Source organism: Maniola jurtina, chromosome 6 (genome assembly GCF_905333055.1).
Source record: "Maniola jurtina chromosome 6, ilManJurt1.1, whole genome shotgun sequence".
NCBI lineage: Eukaryota > Metazoa > Arthropoda > Insecta > Lepidoptera > Nymphalidae > Maniola > Maniola jurtina.
The window spans coordinates 13319525-13335127 of NC_060034.1; the positions used below are offsets into that span (position 1 = coordinate 13319525).

The window sequence follows — 15603 nt, forward strand, 5'->3', positions numbered from 1 at the left end:
CAATATTTTTATTTGTTTCAGTTCCACATCCCCGAAATGGCAGCAGTGTTTCTTATATCAATAATCGCGACAGTAGCTATCGAGATGCCCTTCAACCAAGTGTATAGGATATATTTTGGTAAGTACCTTAACTAAAATAACTTTTACTAACTGATAGAAAGATAAAACGAGATGCCGGGAGGTATGTTGCATTTTAGTTGGTGTCTTTATTCGCCTCAATTTTTTTATTAAATGTTAAGTAGTTTGAATATATCTGGTGGGGCTGGCTGTAAGAGAAACACATTGAAAATAAAAGTAATCATTACAGCACTTATGATAAGTCAATTTTCAGTTGAAATAATACTGTAAGTGAAGTATTCGTCAGCTATCCCTACAAACCGGAAATAAAAAAGAGGGTTTGTGGGGTAGCTGACGTATAATCCCCCACTGCAACTGACGATTTTTATTTTCATTTTTATTTTATTTCAACTAAAGGTTGAAAAATTTTAAGAATATTGAAATGATTTTTTTCGACATGTTTCCATTTTTTATTGTTAACTGAAATAGCTGAAGCTGCTTGATCGATTGCCCGAAAAATACATTTTCAATAGAAATCCTATGAAATGAACCTGTTCTTTGCAACACTGTCTTCAGGCTGAAAAGATAAATATATTTTTTTCCTTTTTTTCAGGAAAATCACAGACGAAATTAAAGGAAAAATGAGGGGAAAAAAAATATGACTGAATTATAATTATGTTTAACTCGTAAGCCAAACATCACGTATTTAGTTTAAATGTATTCTTTGACTATTTTTGTACGATATTAACTGTAGGACTAACTGTATTGTGTAAGAAGAAAAATGACGGAAAAATAAATGACCATAGACAAGGTGATCGTTTTATTTATTTCGAAATTATCATCTATTTAAACACAGTTTTCAAAAAATAAACGGTTTTTCTTTCTTTCTAAGTCTGTACAAAATAAATACAATTCTGAAGCTTAGGTACCTACTAATCTAGATTGTCTAGTACATAGGTACTCGTCTTTGTATATCGTAGATTATAGAAAGTATTTTGTCTCCGCCGTAAGCGAATGTTCTCACCCTCACAATAAGAAAGCTCTTGGCCATAGCCCACCATAGCTGGCCAATTGTAAATTGGCAGATTTCACACACCTTTAATAACATAAATAGACAGCTCTTAGGCATGCAGGTTTCCTCACGATGTTTACCTTAACACCGAAGCAAGTGATATTTAATTACTTAAAACGCACATAACTCCGAAAAGTTAGAGATGCGTGCCCAGGATTGGAGTCTCGAATAGAAAGCCCAGCGAGGTCTTAGCCGCTATTTTGCTTTCTATTAATCCTGAATTTATGATAATACTTCGCTTCAAACAACACAATTTTAGTAAGTACATAGTTGGTCTAAGTCAACCTACATACAGAGTCATTAATTAGGTAATTCATTTCTGCGTTACTTTGTTCGTCAACTATTCTCCATTTTCTTTGTACAAATACCGCCAGGTCTGCACTGGCAGTGTGTCCGTCCAGTACTATCCCTGGTGAGCCAGGAACCGGCGGAGCATGGGCCTTGCGCGTTGAGGATATGACATGCTCCGTTGAACGCCGCCGTACCTTTGCGTAACGAACAGGCTGACATCTGGAAGTGCAAAAAATTCAGAGATCTAAATATTTATTCAGCATATATCTTGGCCCATAAAATATAATGGCCATAATAATATATGGCGTAGGTGATATGTAAATATGTAGTAGTGATAAGTCTAGTCGGGGTTCGATCCTGGGCAAGTGCCTCTAACTTTTCAGAGTTATGTGCGATTTAAACATAATTTATTGATTTAGCAGGGAAAACATTGTAAGGAAAACTGCATGCCTGTGAAATTTCCATAAAGTCCTGTTCAACATGTGGGATATGATATATGAAACATGATCTACGAAACCGCATAGATATGGCCGGGGTGGCGGACTATGACATTGGCATAAGCCCGTCTCATTCAGAAAGGAGACACTTCTTAGTAGTGGACCGTTGGGTTAAGATTATGATGATGATTGCCTTCATCGTCACGCCGGTCTTACTTTGACCCCACAAGAGTTGGTTGAGGATTAAAGTTACTCAATTATTTTTCCCTGGCCTTACTGGCAGTTCTTACCTCCTTCTGAACGCAAGGCTGGTTCCCACAAACACACACGCCGTTGTGGCTGATTCCGTCGAGCGCCGGCCGGGCGTCGAAGTCGAAGGCGAGGTGTTCCCCCGCGCGGCACGGTTCCGCCGCGCCCGGCCGGTAGCAGCGACGCCTTTCTGGGACATAGAGACGCCCTCTGCCGCATGGCACCTGGAATTATCGATAAGAGACATGAGACCTAGTGAGAGACGCAGCGATTTAGTTGCTTCTGTGAATTTAGCCTTTTCGTTTTTTCATTTGGAGAGCATATTAAGCCATCACGTCAGTTCTGGTATTCACAAACATCTGATAATAACCGTAAAATCTAAACATTGAAATTCCGTTCTCTTAGTTAAGTAGGTAAAATGCAGACCCTGCGGGCTGATTTAGTAACTCAGTGTTCAACACTGAATGATAGCTGCCAAACCCACTTTTGACGTTTATAATTTTAATTCTGGATGGATTCTTCGAAAAATTATTTGAATATCACTCAATGAACTGTAGAACCAACTAATCTCAAATGAGCTCGATAGTTATATTAATGCAGCTTTGAACATTGAGTTAGGGAATCATCCCGCACTGGGAACCCGTACCATTTCTGTTTGGTCGTTTTAAGGCCTATTACGAGTCTTATGAAATTCTTTACATCTTCTTACCCTAACACAACGTCCTCCCCTGGAAATCATTTCATCCTCAGCACACGGGCCTCTGGTATAGAGTCTGTAGCACGCCCCGTCGTCTGCACGTGCGTGGAAGTTCTTGCACCTGCACTCAGCGCGAGAACCATTTTCTGACACCTCGGTGATCGCAAACACGTGACCCTTGGCGCAGGGTCCTAGAGAATCTGTAATGGAAAAAAATAATGTACTATTAAGGTATAAGTTGGTAGGTACTATTAAGTAAATGAATGCACACTTCGGTAGTAACGAAATTGTACTCAAGGATATGAAGATGGTTTAAGCATTCAGTGATTTCTATAATACAGAACGTGATGAAATGGATCCACTGGATCTCTGCATCACATACGCTAAACGTAAATGCTGATAATGCAATCGAGTATGCATGCACATCGCTATTCGCTTTCCATCAGGCGTGATTGTAATCAAGCTCACACAACCATCGCTGGTAGAGCGCGTAACAGCCTCCGTCTACTTCCCAATAAAGAGGCAGTGATACTAGGAAACGAGAGCAGTAAAAAACCAAGTCTTACCAAGTTCATAGCACCCAGCAGTGGCGTTGTGGTAGTGCGGCAGTTGAGGGTCGCAGCCGCAGCGTGCGCCTGGCAGGAACAGCTGCCCGCGCTCACATGGCCCGCGTGAGTAGTGCGCGTAGCATCCACCGTCCAACTCCCAATAGTGAGGACTAGCGGACGTGCACTGGAAGGTAAAAGAGCAGAAATTGGAGTCAAACAAGTAGAAACACTTAGTCACTATAGAAAATCTTATGGCATCATCTTAGATGTGGTGCAGTCGAAACCACCCACTTATTCAGCTTTCACTTTATCCGGAGTTTCTACGAGTCAAGAAACCTGAGATTTATGTTATATTATGTCTCAGTATGGTCTGCGGTATGACTACCTTTGGAGGATTTTGTTGGGTTGCCATAACTGTCTCATTAGTTGTCAAAAGCTTCGAAACAAATATCCCTTCCATTAAAAGAGGGTTCACAACATTTAGCAAAGTTAGGCATGACATGGATACGTGTTTATCATAGCTTCTGTTAAACACACAAAATATTACAAGAGCAAGCTATAAACTGACCGTGCAGTTAGCCAGTCCGTCATCGCCCAAGTCCAATATGGAGCCAGTATAGCAAGGGCCCTGAGTGAGCCTGTAGTAGCAGCGGCCGTCAGGAGGCCAATAGAGCAAGGTCTCGTCGGCGCACTGCTGCGGCCGCACGCACATGCCCTGCCGTTCACTGGAATACAAACAAGGTAAAAATTAGTCATGTTAACACCATTGATAGGCAATTTGGTCCGGTGGTAAAACCAAAAATTGACGTAACTGACCCAAATATTTAGTATGCTAGACATAATATTTTACCAGTCGTTTCTTTCAATCATGTTTTAAATTCACAAGAGACACAGTGCACATGTAATGTTTAATCATACTGCAGGTTGAATTTTTATAGTCACACTTGTATAGAAGTTGTTGGTGTGAATAAATTTAAAAAAAGACTGTTTCCAGATGCTTACCTACCCTCGCATGTTGAAGGACTCTTCGACAGGGGCGAAGTACTCGCCACTTCTGCAAGGCCCTCGCTCGAACAGCTTATGGCACGTCTTCGTGTGAGGAAGCTGGGCTGTACCAGGGGGGCACTTGCACTCCGCGACCGTTCGTCCGCCTAAACGCCCTGGACTTAGCTCCTGGGTTTCTGAACATGGATGGCCTTTCTGAAAAGCAAGTTGGCTGTATTAAGAAAAACTCTTTTGTAATAAGAGCCTTTGGTCATTTCGTGGTTTTTTTTAATGTTGTTGTTATGGTGAAGTGAGTTAACAATACTTATGATGTTGGTAGATAACATTATACGTAAGTAATTATGTATACGTACCTATGGGTATTGCTAGAACCTGGGTACTGCCTATTGCTTGTGCATAGGTACTGTTCCTACTTGATTTGGAAAATCGGAGTTTAATTTTCAATTTGGTCATCATCACCATTATCATAAATTCATCGCTGGCTCACTACTGAGCACTCTCCTCTCAGAATAAGAAGGTTTTGGCCATAATCTTCACCAACACGCTCGCTACCACCACCACCAAGTGCGAATTGACAGACTTCACACACCATTTTGAGAACATTATGAAGGACTCTCAGCCATGCAGATTGCCTCACAAAGTTTTCAGTAAAGCAAATAATTTTGCAGCAGTAGCTGTTGGGCCACTTAAGAAGATTTTTTTCTAAATAACAGTTTTAGACACCCTAGTTACAACTGCTGTCTACCATACAATTTGTCGTCATCATCATCTCACATACATCGCCAAATATTTGATATCAACTGTCATAAGGCAACGTATACCTACATATACGGATTTTTTCTTACAACTTTATAAGATAAATAAATCGGACACCGAGACATGCTATTTGACCGCTGGTCATTAAACAGCCCGTGCGTTTCGCTTTCGACTTTAACTTAAATTGTATAAAGTTCAATTTAAAAAAAAAAGACTAGTCACTTAGATGTGCCATTATACAATAATTTGCTTTCATATGGGGAAGTAATTAAATATATTATATTCTTTGTAATCTTCTTAAGCCTACATTCGTAGACCGGAAGTCACGCATACGATACAAAAACGCGCAGGAAAAATAACAAGCGATTATCTTCACTAACTCACCTGAATAAAGTTAAGAGTTACGTAAACCATTATTTCGGCTACTGATTTAATCTGCTGTTAACCGTGTGTTAAACAGTGCACGGTATGTATGAATGTACGTATTTTATAGCCACTGATCTTACGTGAAGGGAATATAATATCTTATTAAAAAAAGTTTGGACTGCACGGCAGGCGGCAGTTCATCTATACTTATAATTAAAATTGTTGACAAATAAATCCTTAACTACGATCTGAACTGGTGGTATGTGATGATGCAGTCTAAGATGGTTGCACTCTAACATGAAGGGTTCAGTCACATGAGTGTGGTTTGGCAGAAATTATATTAAACTAGCCGAAGCCCGCGACTTCGCTCGCGTGGATTTAGGTTTTTCGAAATCCCATGGGAACTAAATCCCATTCTAAATTTCAGCCAAATCCGTCCAGTAGTTTTTGCGTGAAGGAGTAACAAACATACACACACACACATACACACAAACTTTCGCCTTTATAATATTAGTGTGAAAGTGTGACATACAATAGCCCTATAAGTGTAGGTTATTATTACTCGGCATCGTACAGGAACACTAAATCGCTTGGCAGCAAGGCTTTGATCATCTTTGGCAACGAGTTGGTCACCAGCCACGGCCGAAGCCTTCAGATCAGATCTAAGCCAAGTTAAGAATTATAATTATCCAAATTGCCCGAACCGGGAATCGAATCCGGGACCTCTCAACTCCAATCCATCACTACTCTACATCCACAAACTAAACCCCATACTAATATTATAAATACGAAAGTGTATCTGCCAATCCGACACAGAAAATTTGTTAAAAAAAATAGCTTGCATCTCAGGGACGATTTTTTAAAACTTAAATCTACTTGGACAAAGTCGCGGCCATCATATAACTTATAACTGAAAACTGAGAAAGCTAGGTAAGTAGATACTTTAAATAGTTTTATTCAAGTTCAACCAATCAATCAGAGAACCGAATTCGGACCGCCTTACAAGTTACCTACCTTACAAAGCGAATAGGCCCCGCCGCGCTGCTCCAAAGTAATCAAAATGAATAATAAATAATACTATCATACTTATTAAGATTTTAGCTATGGGTTTTAGCAAGTTTCCCAGGAATTTAATAGTAACTTGAAACGCGATCTTGTATAGATAGTTACCGCCTAAGTTCCTTGCATAATATAACCCTTGAACCTTCCTTGAACCCTGTGCCACTTCTGTGTACATTCACTACGGAACATTCATCGTTACGAGTTGCGACAATACCAGAGAATACATAATGGTAAGTACCTAGTCTTTGTGAAAACCTAAATCTTTGCCGCTTGAAGAAAAACACTTCAAGACCTTTAAATTGGAGAACGTAATTTCTCAGAGACCATATAGAGCTATTTTTCTAGACAACTAACGTAGCATATAATCATCATCATGATCGATCAATCGCCGGCCCACTACTGAACGCGGATCTCCTCTCACGATAAGGGTTAAGCCATAAGCTGGCCTGATGCGTGCGGATTTACAATCCTTTGAGAATGTTATGGAAAACTCTGAGGCATGCAATTTTCTCACGATGTTTTCCTTCACCGTTGAAACGCACATAATTCCGTGAAGTTAGAGGTGCCTGCCCGGAATCGAAGCCATGACCTTCCGAATAGAAGGACGAAGGTAACCATAAGTTAAGACGTCGCATCGGCCTAATAATATGTTTGTTTATAAAAGCAACAGACAAACGTTACAGTACGTGAGCAAACAGGCCTAACTAAGATTGTAGACTACCAAAAATGTTAACAAAAACCACTATTATCTCGATATAAACTCGTCGTGTTGTGAACTGAGAAGGACCGCATGCCATCCGCATGCACAACAAATTATCCTGACAACAGTCTACATCATTTATGAGCCTTATCTTGAAGGACATTAGATCCACGAGAGAGATATCAAAGCATCGACTCTAGAGTGCAGTGATGAGGTAAACTAGGTACCCACGTAACTAAGGAAACTGCATTTAGTAGTTGGTAGATATGTACTTACATCAAATTATTGTTTCCGTTTTCTAGCATTTAACTGCATAAGTACTATCACTATTATCAAATTGTACTTTTCTGTGTTTGTTTGGCTGCGCATTACAAAACCACCGATTGAGATGAAATTGTAACAGTTTAAAGCTCTGTTCAAAAGTTTAAAAAGTAAATAGATGAAGATGAATCTCCAGAAGATAAAAAATAGCGTAACCTGAATCTTTACGTGTGGTGGCTTCCTCGATTCTTTGCAGTGGTACAGTAGCAATACGACGTTGGCCCGTGTAATTTGCCCACGATTACTTGGAGTCGCGTTCAAGAATATGCGCGAAAACTGTGGCTTTAGGTACCTACAAAAAGTCCCCAAAAGCAACGTGCTTATTCTTTTTCGCATCCATTTTTCGAAAAGTTCAACGCTTCTTGAGAAGTATTCACAAAAAGTGATGTAACTGTTCTCAAATATAACAGTGAAGAGCTATTGCATCGAAGCAGACAATGAGCATTTATGACACACGGATAAGTGCAGTGGGTCAGTGAGGAAACTCTCGGTTGAATCCTGAATCGACATCTGACAAATAGGTATTAGACTAGGGGCATGGGTGTAGGTACCTAGTAAATAATCCATACTAAGTATCCTCTATACTAATAAGTATTATACAGAGTTAGCTTTCATCCCGGGGACGGATGTAGGATGTTATCCCGGAAATCAAAGAGTTCCCACGGGGTTCTATGAAAGGTTCAGAGGTAGCTTGCGTCCCGGAAATTGATATACCTAGGCAACTTAATATCCCGGAAAATTTAAGAGTTTCCACGGGATGTTGATAAACCTCAATCCACGCGGGTGAAGTCGCGGGCATCGGCTAGTAATAAATAATTCTTCTTATAAAATCTAAAGCTAGGGATGACGTGACATCAAGGATACCTAGTCGTTCCATGTCCTGCTGCGTCAAATGTAGGTAACATTTGACGCATGCCAACGTAGGTGAAGCTTCGACGTTTTAAGAGGAACTTACACTACGAAATTAGTTTCACGACATTTACTTCACTATCAATTGCACGTGTAAACTTCTAATTTCATGATGCATGTAATATAAAATTAGACGTTTACACGTGCAATTCATAAAGCTACTTTCGTGCCACTAATTTCGTAATGTACCTAAATTCCGCTTTATTACAAGTTTCAAAACTGTCGTGAACTGTCCACAGACAATGAATTTATGAGCATTATGACACACGGATAAGTGCAGTGGGTCAGTGAGCGAGCGGAGCGTGTCACGAATCAATCGGTCACGGTCTTACTCACCCAAACCGACGGATAAACCGGTTCCCATACTGATACGGTTGTTTACATGGGGGATTGTTGTTATTAATTAATAACCTGTTAGTACTACAATTTACAAACCTTATCCATACTAATATTATAAATGCAAAAGTGTGTCTGTCTGTCTGTCTATCTGTCTGTCAGCTACCTTTTCACGACCCAACAGTTTAACCGATTCTGACGTTTGGTACTTACAGCGTTAGCTTATATCTCGAGGATGGACATAAGCTACTTTTTATCTCGGAAAATCAAACAGTTCCCACGGGATCTTTAAATACTTAAATCCACGCGGACGAAGTCGCGGGCATCCTTTAGTACTTTATAATAGTGATTAATCTTCATTTAATCAGGGGCCTAACGCCGTAGATCGATATCACGGTTAACGATCAACGGACAACGATACTGCCATTATAGCTCCTAGGTACAATTTGATGATCGCAATCGCCTCTGATTGGCTTACAATCCCTCACTATTGATTTTGATTGATTTTGCAGCAAAAATGCCATAAATTCAGTCAATCCCAACGATTGAGATCATAGCAATGATTGATGCAACTTTTTCGCAATCAACCAACATGAAGTCCACAGCATCCTATCAAATACTCCAATTAAATATTTTGGCGTCCATTCCTTGAAACAGGCCTCAGAATTTACATCAATTTCATCATGAAGCCTCAATATGTTGGCCCTGTTCCTAGTGATCAAGTCAAAATCATCAACCAGCCAGTTCACTACTAAGCACGGGTCTCCTCTCAGAATGAAAACGGTTTTTCACTTTGGCCATAGTTCAAGCCAAGTGTAGATTGGCAGACTTCATACACCTTTAAGAACATTATGGCGAACACTCAGGCATGTAGCCTCATGATATTACGTATATTTTTCTTCACCATTAAAGCAAGTGATACTTAATCACCGATGTCACCCGAGATCGAACCCCCCCGACTGGGAGACCAACCTCCTAACTACTAGGCTATCACCGCTGTTTCTAATTAAAATACACAAATTTCAAAAAATAACACCTAAAATACCTCTCTATTGTTTGTTTTGGTTTTCGAAGTTCTTGCGCTATACCAATATAATAATACTTAGAAAAATGCGATTCGGACAAGCCTACCTTGTATATTGTATAACATTTTCCATCCGAAGGCCAGTACAGCATCAGCCATCCTCGCGGACGGGACGCGCAGGGGTTTCTCCTGACATCAGCCCAGGGTGGTGGGAGAACTGCAGCATGACTGCTGTAGAGTAATGCTGCTATCCATATCCAAGCAGCCATTTTGGAAGACGAATTGCTGAGTGACACTGAGTTTTCATTCACATCTTGCGTTCTAATCAACTTGTGTCTTTGAGGCACTTTTTTTAGTCACTATAATCACCATTTACTGCTGTTTTAAACTATATTGCCGCATTTACACATAAATTAGTATCTATTGATGATTTAATATTTTGTTCCACTTTTACGTTGGATATGCCAATGGTTACTTAATTCATTTGAATAATTAATATATTATCAAGTTCATTGACTAACATTAATTAATTATTATTAGTTCACTCAAATCCTTATTCAGTTAATTATAATCAGATACATTTTAATCATCGTTAATTTCATTTCACAGTTTGCACATCACCATTCGGTAGATTTCGTAAGATCACAAATTGTTCCGACTCGGACGCTTCCTCGATCTACTCTGATAAGTTTTTATCGTGAACTAAAAATGGAGACCAGTTAATATAATAAGATAATTAAATGGTAAGATTATCTAAGACAGAATTCATTGCTTAGTGCACTTAGAACCTCAATAGCTCAGCAGTCGAGGAGCGGACTACAATCTGATAGATCGACGGTTCGAACCCCGCATTTATCCTCCGACATGGGCAGAGCATGTCTGTGACACCGATGATCGTAATGACCGATGGACAAGCATTACAAAAAAAAGTTATAGTTAGTCTGAAATATCAAGCTTTGGGACAAACCTACTCACCAAATTAACTGGAAAGAAAAACGTGCGCATGAGTAGGCCTATGTCCAACAATGAATAATCAAAGGCTGATAAGAAGAAAGACACACTTTCGCAATTAAATATTTTTAAAGTAGCATAGATTTTGTAGACATAATAGACTAAGCTGACGGAAACGCGTCTGTGAAAGCCTGAAAAGCAGCGCTGAATCGTGCTGCGACTCCTTGTTGAGGGAACCTTATTTGTCCCACGTTGGATTGTACAGTTTGATGGTTTGTCTTTCAATCGCGCCCCAATTGAGCAATGGATCTTCATGATTCGTGGACATGATCATCAAGTTAAAGACGTGAAAATTGACAATAGGCTAGTTTTTATCCCGGAAAATCAAGGAGTTCCCACGGGATTTCTACCTAAGTCTACGCGGATAAAGTCGTGATGCTATTCAAATGCTAGTTAAAAATAAATCTATCTGAGTACCTAATTATACCAATAAGCACTCTATCTTACATTGCATCAGCAAAAAACCCTGCAATCTATATGTTAGTTTATTCATTAAAGCCTATTTAGTAATGTCAGCCTAATCCACGAGCAAATTGCTACCTACAATCTGGTGTAACGGTGTAGTTAGTACCGTTTCATTCGCCGGCACGACTGCCTGCTGAGCTGAATGTCGAAATGGATTTCATCTATTGAGCTACTATGCAAGTTTTTTTGCTCGGATTACGTTAGTCTACTTTCTGAGGCATACGTAATGATACATTTAGTTTTTCAAGGTTATTAAAAAATACCGTAAACCTATATTATATCTTACTAATATTAAGTACTAGCTGATACCCGCGACTTCGTTCGCGTGTTCGCGTTTTTTAAAATTCCCGTGGGAACTCTTTGATTTTCCGGGATAAAAAGTAGCCTATGTGCTAATCGAGGGTATAATCTATCTCCATTCTAAATTTTAGCGCAATCCGTCCTGTAGTTTTTGCGTGAAGAAGTAACAAACATACACATACACACACACACACACACACACAAACTTTCTCCTTTATAATATTAGTGTCACTATAGGCATTCTATAAACTACAATTACCACTTCAGTATAATATTCGCATTGTATTAAAATTTTCTTTCCCAAAGTAACAAATTCTTTTCAAATTACGTGAAACAAAACCGGATTTTTAATTAAAATTACACAATGTTGCTATGGCCTACTGACTCTGAAAATATGGACTAGATTTATCGCCTAGGCACGGAAAACATAATTTAGAATTTCTTTTTATTTAAGAGGGCTCCTCTCCGTCACTCGTTTCATACAATCGTTGTTCCAATTTCATTTGAATATTAAGCAACCAAAGTCCATGAAATTTTGCAGACATATTGTAGAAACTAATATCTATGTCTGTGGTTTTCCAGATTTCTGTTAAAATATTCGGTTTCAAAGTTACGCGGTCTTAAAAATTTTCATACAAATCTTTGAGCCCCTGTAATTTTAAAACTACATATTTTTAGAAAAATCTAAAACACCACAGACAGATATTAGTTTCTAGAATATGTCTGCAAAATTTCATGGACTTTGGTAGCTTAATATTCAAATTAAATTGGAACTACGATTGTATGAAACGAGTGACGGAGAGAGCCCTGTTAAAGTATTTTAGAAAGAAGGCAAACGCTTTCCATTCAAAAGTTAACGATTTTTTTATAATCTCGACTTTTAGCTCTACCAAAACCAAGTTACCCTTTCAGCTGTTCCGTGTATAAAGAACTCGAGGCCAGTTGCACCTCAGAAAATTAGGGTAAGATTACCGTTATAGTTTGTGAAAAAGTTAGTAGGTACTTAGGTTACATAATCAAGGTATGTTGCCTTTTGACCAGAATATCACCCTTGCAACCAACTATCCTTTTATTTTGTGGTCAGATTTTACTTAGGCGTTTGACGTAACTGGCAATAAACCTTTATTTTTTTATTATAATTACATTATATTTTGTCATTTTTAAGCGGTTTACACTTTTACAACTATATCTGTGGGTGAATTTTACAATTTAAATGTTTATATACTTACGTAGGTAGGTAGGTAGTATTTACTTAGTTTTGTCTTTGCTTATTAAAAGTTAACTACTGTAAAATATCTATTTATAGTCCAAGTGACCGTTTTTCTATCAAATGCATGTGATTAGTGTCTTTTTACAAACGTAACTTACTTTATCTAAGGGTATAGGTTTTACTTGGCTTATTTACAATGTATAATGCAACAGTTATATAAGTAATAAGTTCCATTTCCAACCAAGTTTAGCAACCGTATAAAAGTAAGTCAGTATTCTAATTTACATGTATTAACATGTTTTCCATTTACATACGATGTTGCGACAAAGATGATACAAGAAAAAAACTTGGGTAAAAAGTTCATAAAACGTAAATCGAATAAATTAACATAAAACTTTAGGTTTAAACATGTTTTATTTATACCACCGTATCATACTTACTAATAATATAATAAATGCGAGATTGTGTTTGTTTGTTGGTTTGTAGGTTTGTCCTTCAATCACGCTGCAACGGGGCAACTGATCGATGCGATTTTTTTTACATGAATATAGGTAGTTCATAGGCTACTTTTATCCCAGAAAAAGAAAGAATTCCAACGGGATTTTAAAAACTTAAATCCACGCGGACGACGTCCTTTGTGGACATCAGCGCTATTATATCATTTATAATTCGTTTAAAAAATTCTAACTAACTAGTTATACTCAAAAAAGATCAAAAAGTAAAGTAAGTATTTACTTACTACAAAACTTCTGACTGAAAGTTAGATTTTATTTAATCGATATCATACCATTACAATCAATTTACTATCTGTTTCGTTTTTATGTTACTTAGAGTGTAAAATAATTTCTACAATGTAAAAAACCTAAGTTATGAGATCGATTATATTTTCAACAATAGGTATTATTACTTTTAACTTCCTAGATACCTAAACTGAAATCGTATCTTATACAAATATCATACTTGTACTATACTTAACCGATTCACAATTATGTAGGTAATTTTTCGGTGTATATTATTGCCAAATTTTTAATATTTACCAAAAATGATGGGCACTACCTACCCATAAACATCTAATTAGATACCTACCTACTTACTTGTATTTGTAAGTCATCTAGTCAATCCTGCTTATTCTGCTTTTAAATTTTATAACTGGGTTCTTAATTAGAGTTTTTGCTAACTTTATTCTAAATTAATCTTTAAGGTCACCTTGTGATATTGTAAGTAAACTTAATAAAAATATTTTCCTCAAGAAAACCATTTTCGCGAGGTTTATCACCCGTAACGTAAATATATTTAAAAGTGCGACAAAAAGTATTAGCTAGAAGAACAATTATTTAAAATAGGTAGGCAACATTAGGTATAAATATTTAGTTTTTTGACTAGCTTTGTCCGCGACCCCAAAGCAACCCAAATTTCAACTTGAAAAATAAAGCATAGAAGAAGCCTTTGCGTATGAATCCTGCTTGGGAAATCCAACCTAAAATCAGCCATTTCAAAGATCAGCCTGATTTCAAGATTACAAATATGTGTTTGGGTTTTGATAACCAGATATGCTTTGGCAGTTATTTCAAAATCAAAGATAAACCTCTTGAATTTTCAATTCATAAGAAGCATAGAAGTTATTCGTTTTGTTTAATTTACAGGTATTTTATATTAACCAAAAAAATTTTTTCTTCCCTTTCGAAAATCACAATAATACTATTGTGAAAAATTACGCTTACAAGCAAAAAAATATGTTGCAATTACTCTGAAAGAGCAGCAAAAATTCTTTAACTAGGTATAAAAAATAATTCGGCACTGAACACGAAACTACCTTTTAACCAAGGTTTAAAACACTTAACTACTGATTAAATAAAGCGCGTATCAATATACACGTGGGAATAGTATTCACGGACACGCACGTACGCGTTTCACGTATCACGGCTAAGCATTTACTGAGTCAACTGAGTGCCAACCAGTAAGCCCGGATTACTTTGAGCTTTTGAGACATTACAATATTGCTTTTATTCCGTATCGCGATAGCAAGTTGTACGCAATCGAATATCTAAGTTCAATCTAAGTGGTCTGCCAATCCGCACTAGGAAAAGTAGCCTAGGTATTAGGTAATTATGTAGGGACGTCCTTCACCGGGATGCAATGAAAAGTTAGCAGACAGATCTTTCTTTTTGCTGACGAGGGGGAAATCTTCTTAAAATAATACTCGATCTCTTTAGGGAGATATCGGATTATGTGGGGGTTTTGCCCACTAAAACCCCCTCGTTGGCCATCCTAAGTTTCTTGCTGGTTTCTTGTCGAGTTTCTTGTTGGTTCTTCTCGGTAGGAAAGGCATTCCGAACCAGTGATTGATGCTTTTGACGATTCAAAAGAACTTGTAATAGTCTAATTGAATAAAAATATTTTGAATTTGGGGAACAAAAAAAACTCTTAAGAACGTGGGCCGGTGCCATCCTGGAGGATGTCAAATACCTAGACACATCTTCGCATTTATGACATTAAGGTAGTAGGTACCTATGGATATCGATAAAAAAACAATATTCTTCTATTAGAGTTGTTATATTGAAAAGAAACAGTGTTCCGCTACGCGATTACGTCCTTTCTTTTAACAAAGTAAACATGTATCATAATAGCCGATGAAACGTTGATTTTGATCATTAGCACGTTAACTTCGCCTTTTGAGGGTTACGTGCCTGTACTGCTGTAGTCAGCGGGTTGTGGGTATCTTGTGAACCGTAATAGGTAGAGAGTTGAAATTTTCTCAGAATGCGTGTACCTAAGTATTTCTATTGC

At 37.9% G+C, this 15603-nt stretch overlaps 2 protein-coding genes across 3 annotated transcripts in view; one reads left to right on the top strand and one right to left on the bottom strand.

Annotated features, from left to right (window-relative positions):
* The window catches only part of LOC123866041 (nose resistant to fluoxetine protein 6-like), a 29867-nt gene extending 29000 nt beyond the window's left edge, over positions 1–867 (top strand). Inside the window, exons 11-12 of the mRNA XM_045907371.1 lie at positions 22–118; positions 671–867. Coding sequence (XP_045763327.1) covers positions 22–118; positions 671–702 — 129 coding nt within the window. The 3' untranslated portion in view covers positions 703–867. The remainder of the gene's footprint in view (positions 1–21; positions 119–670) is intronic.
* A 109-nt stretch (positions 868–976) lies between these two features.
* Positions 977–14749, bottom strand: LOC123866045. 2 transcript variants are annotated; one of them, XM_045907377.1, is made up of 8 exons: positions 14630–14749; positions 9938–10511; positions 4358–4551; positions 3920–4076; positions 3370–3535; positions 2816–3003; positions 2148–2330; positions 977–1639 (listed from the first exon to the last, which is right to left on the bottom strand). In XM_045907377.1, exons 2-8 carry the CDS (start codon positions 10097–10099, stop codon positions 1466–1468), a joined length of 1224 nt encoding a protein of 407 aa, XP_045763333.1. In that variant the 5' UTR covers positions 10100–10511; positions 14630–14749; the 3' UTR covers positions 977–1465. The 2 variants fall into 2 exon arrangements, with proteins under 2 accessions (XP_045763333.1, XP_045763332.1); XM_045907376.1 differs by having other exon boundaries at positions 9938–10532.
* Between the last annotated feature and the right edge of the window lie 854 nt (positions 14750–15603).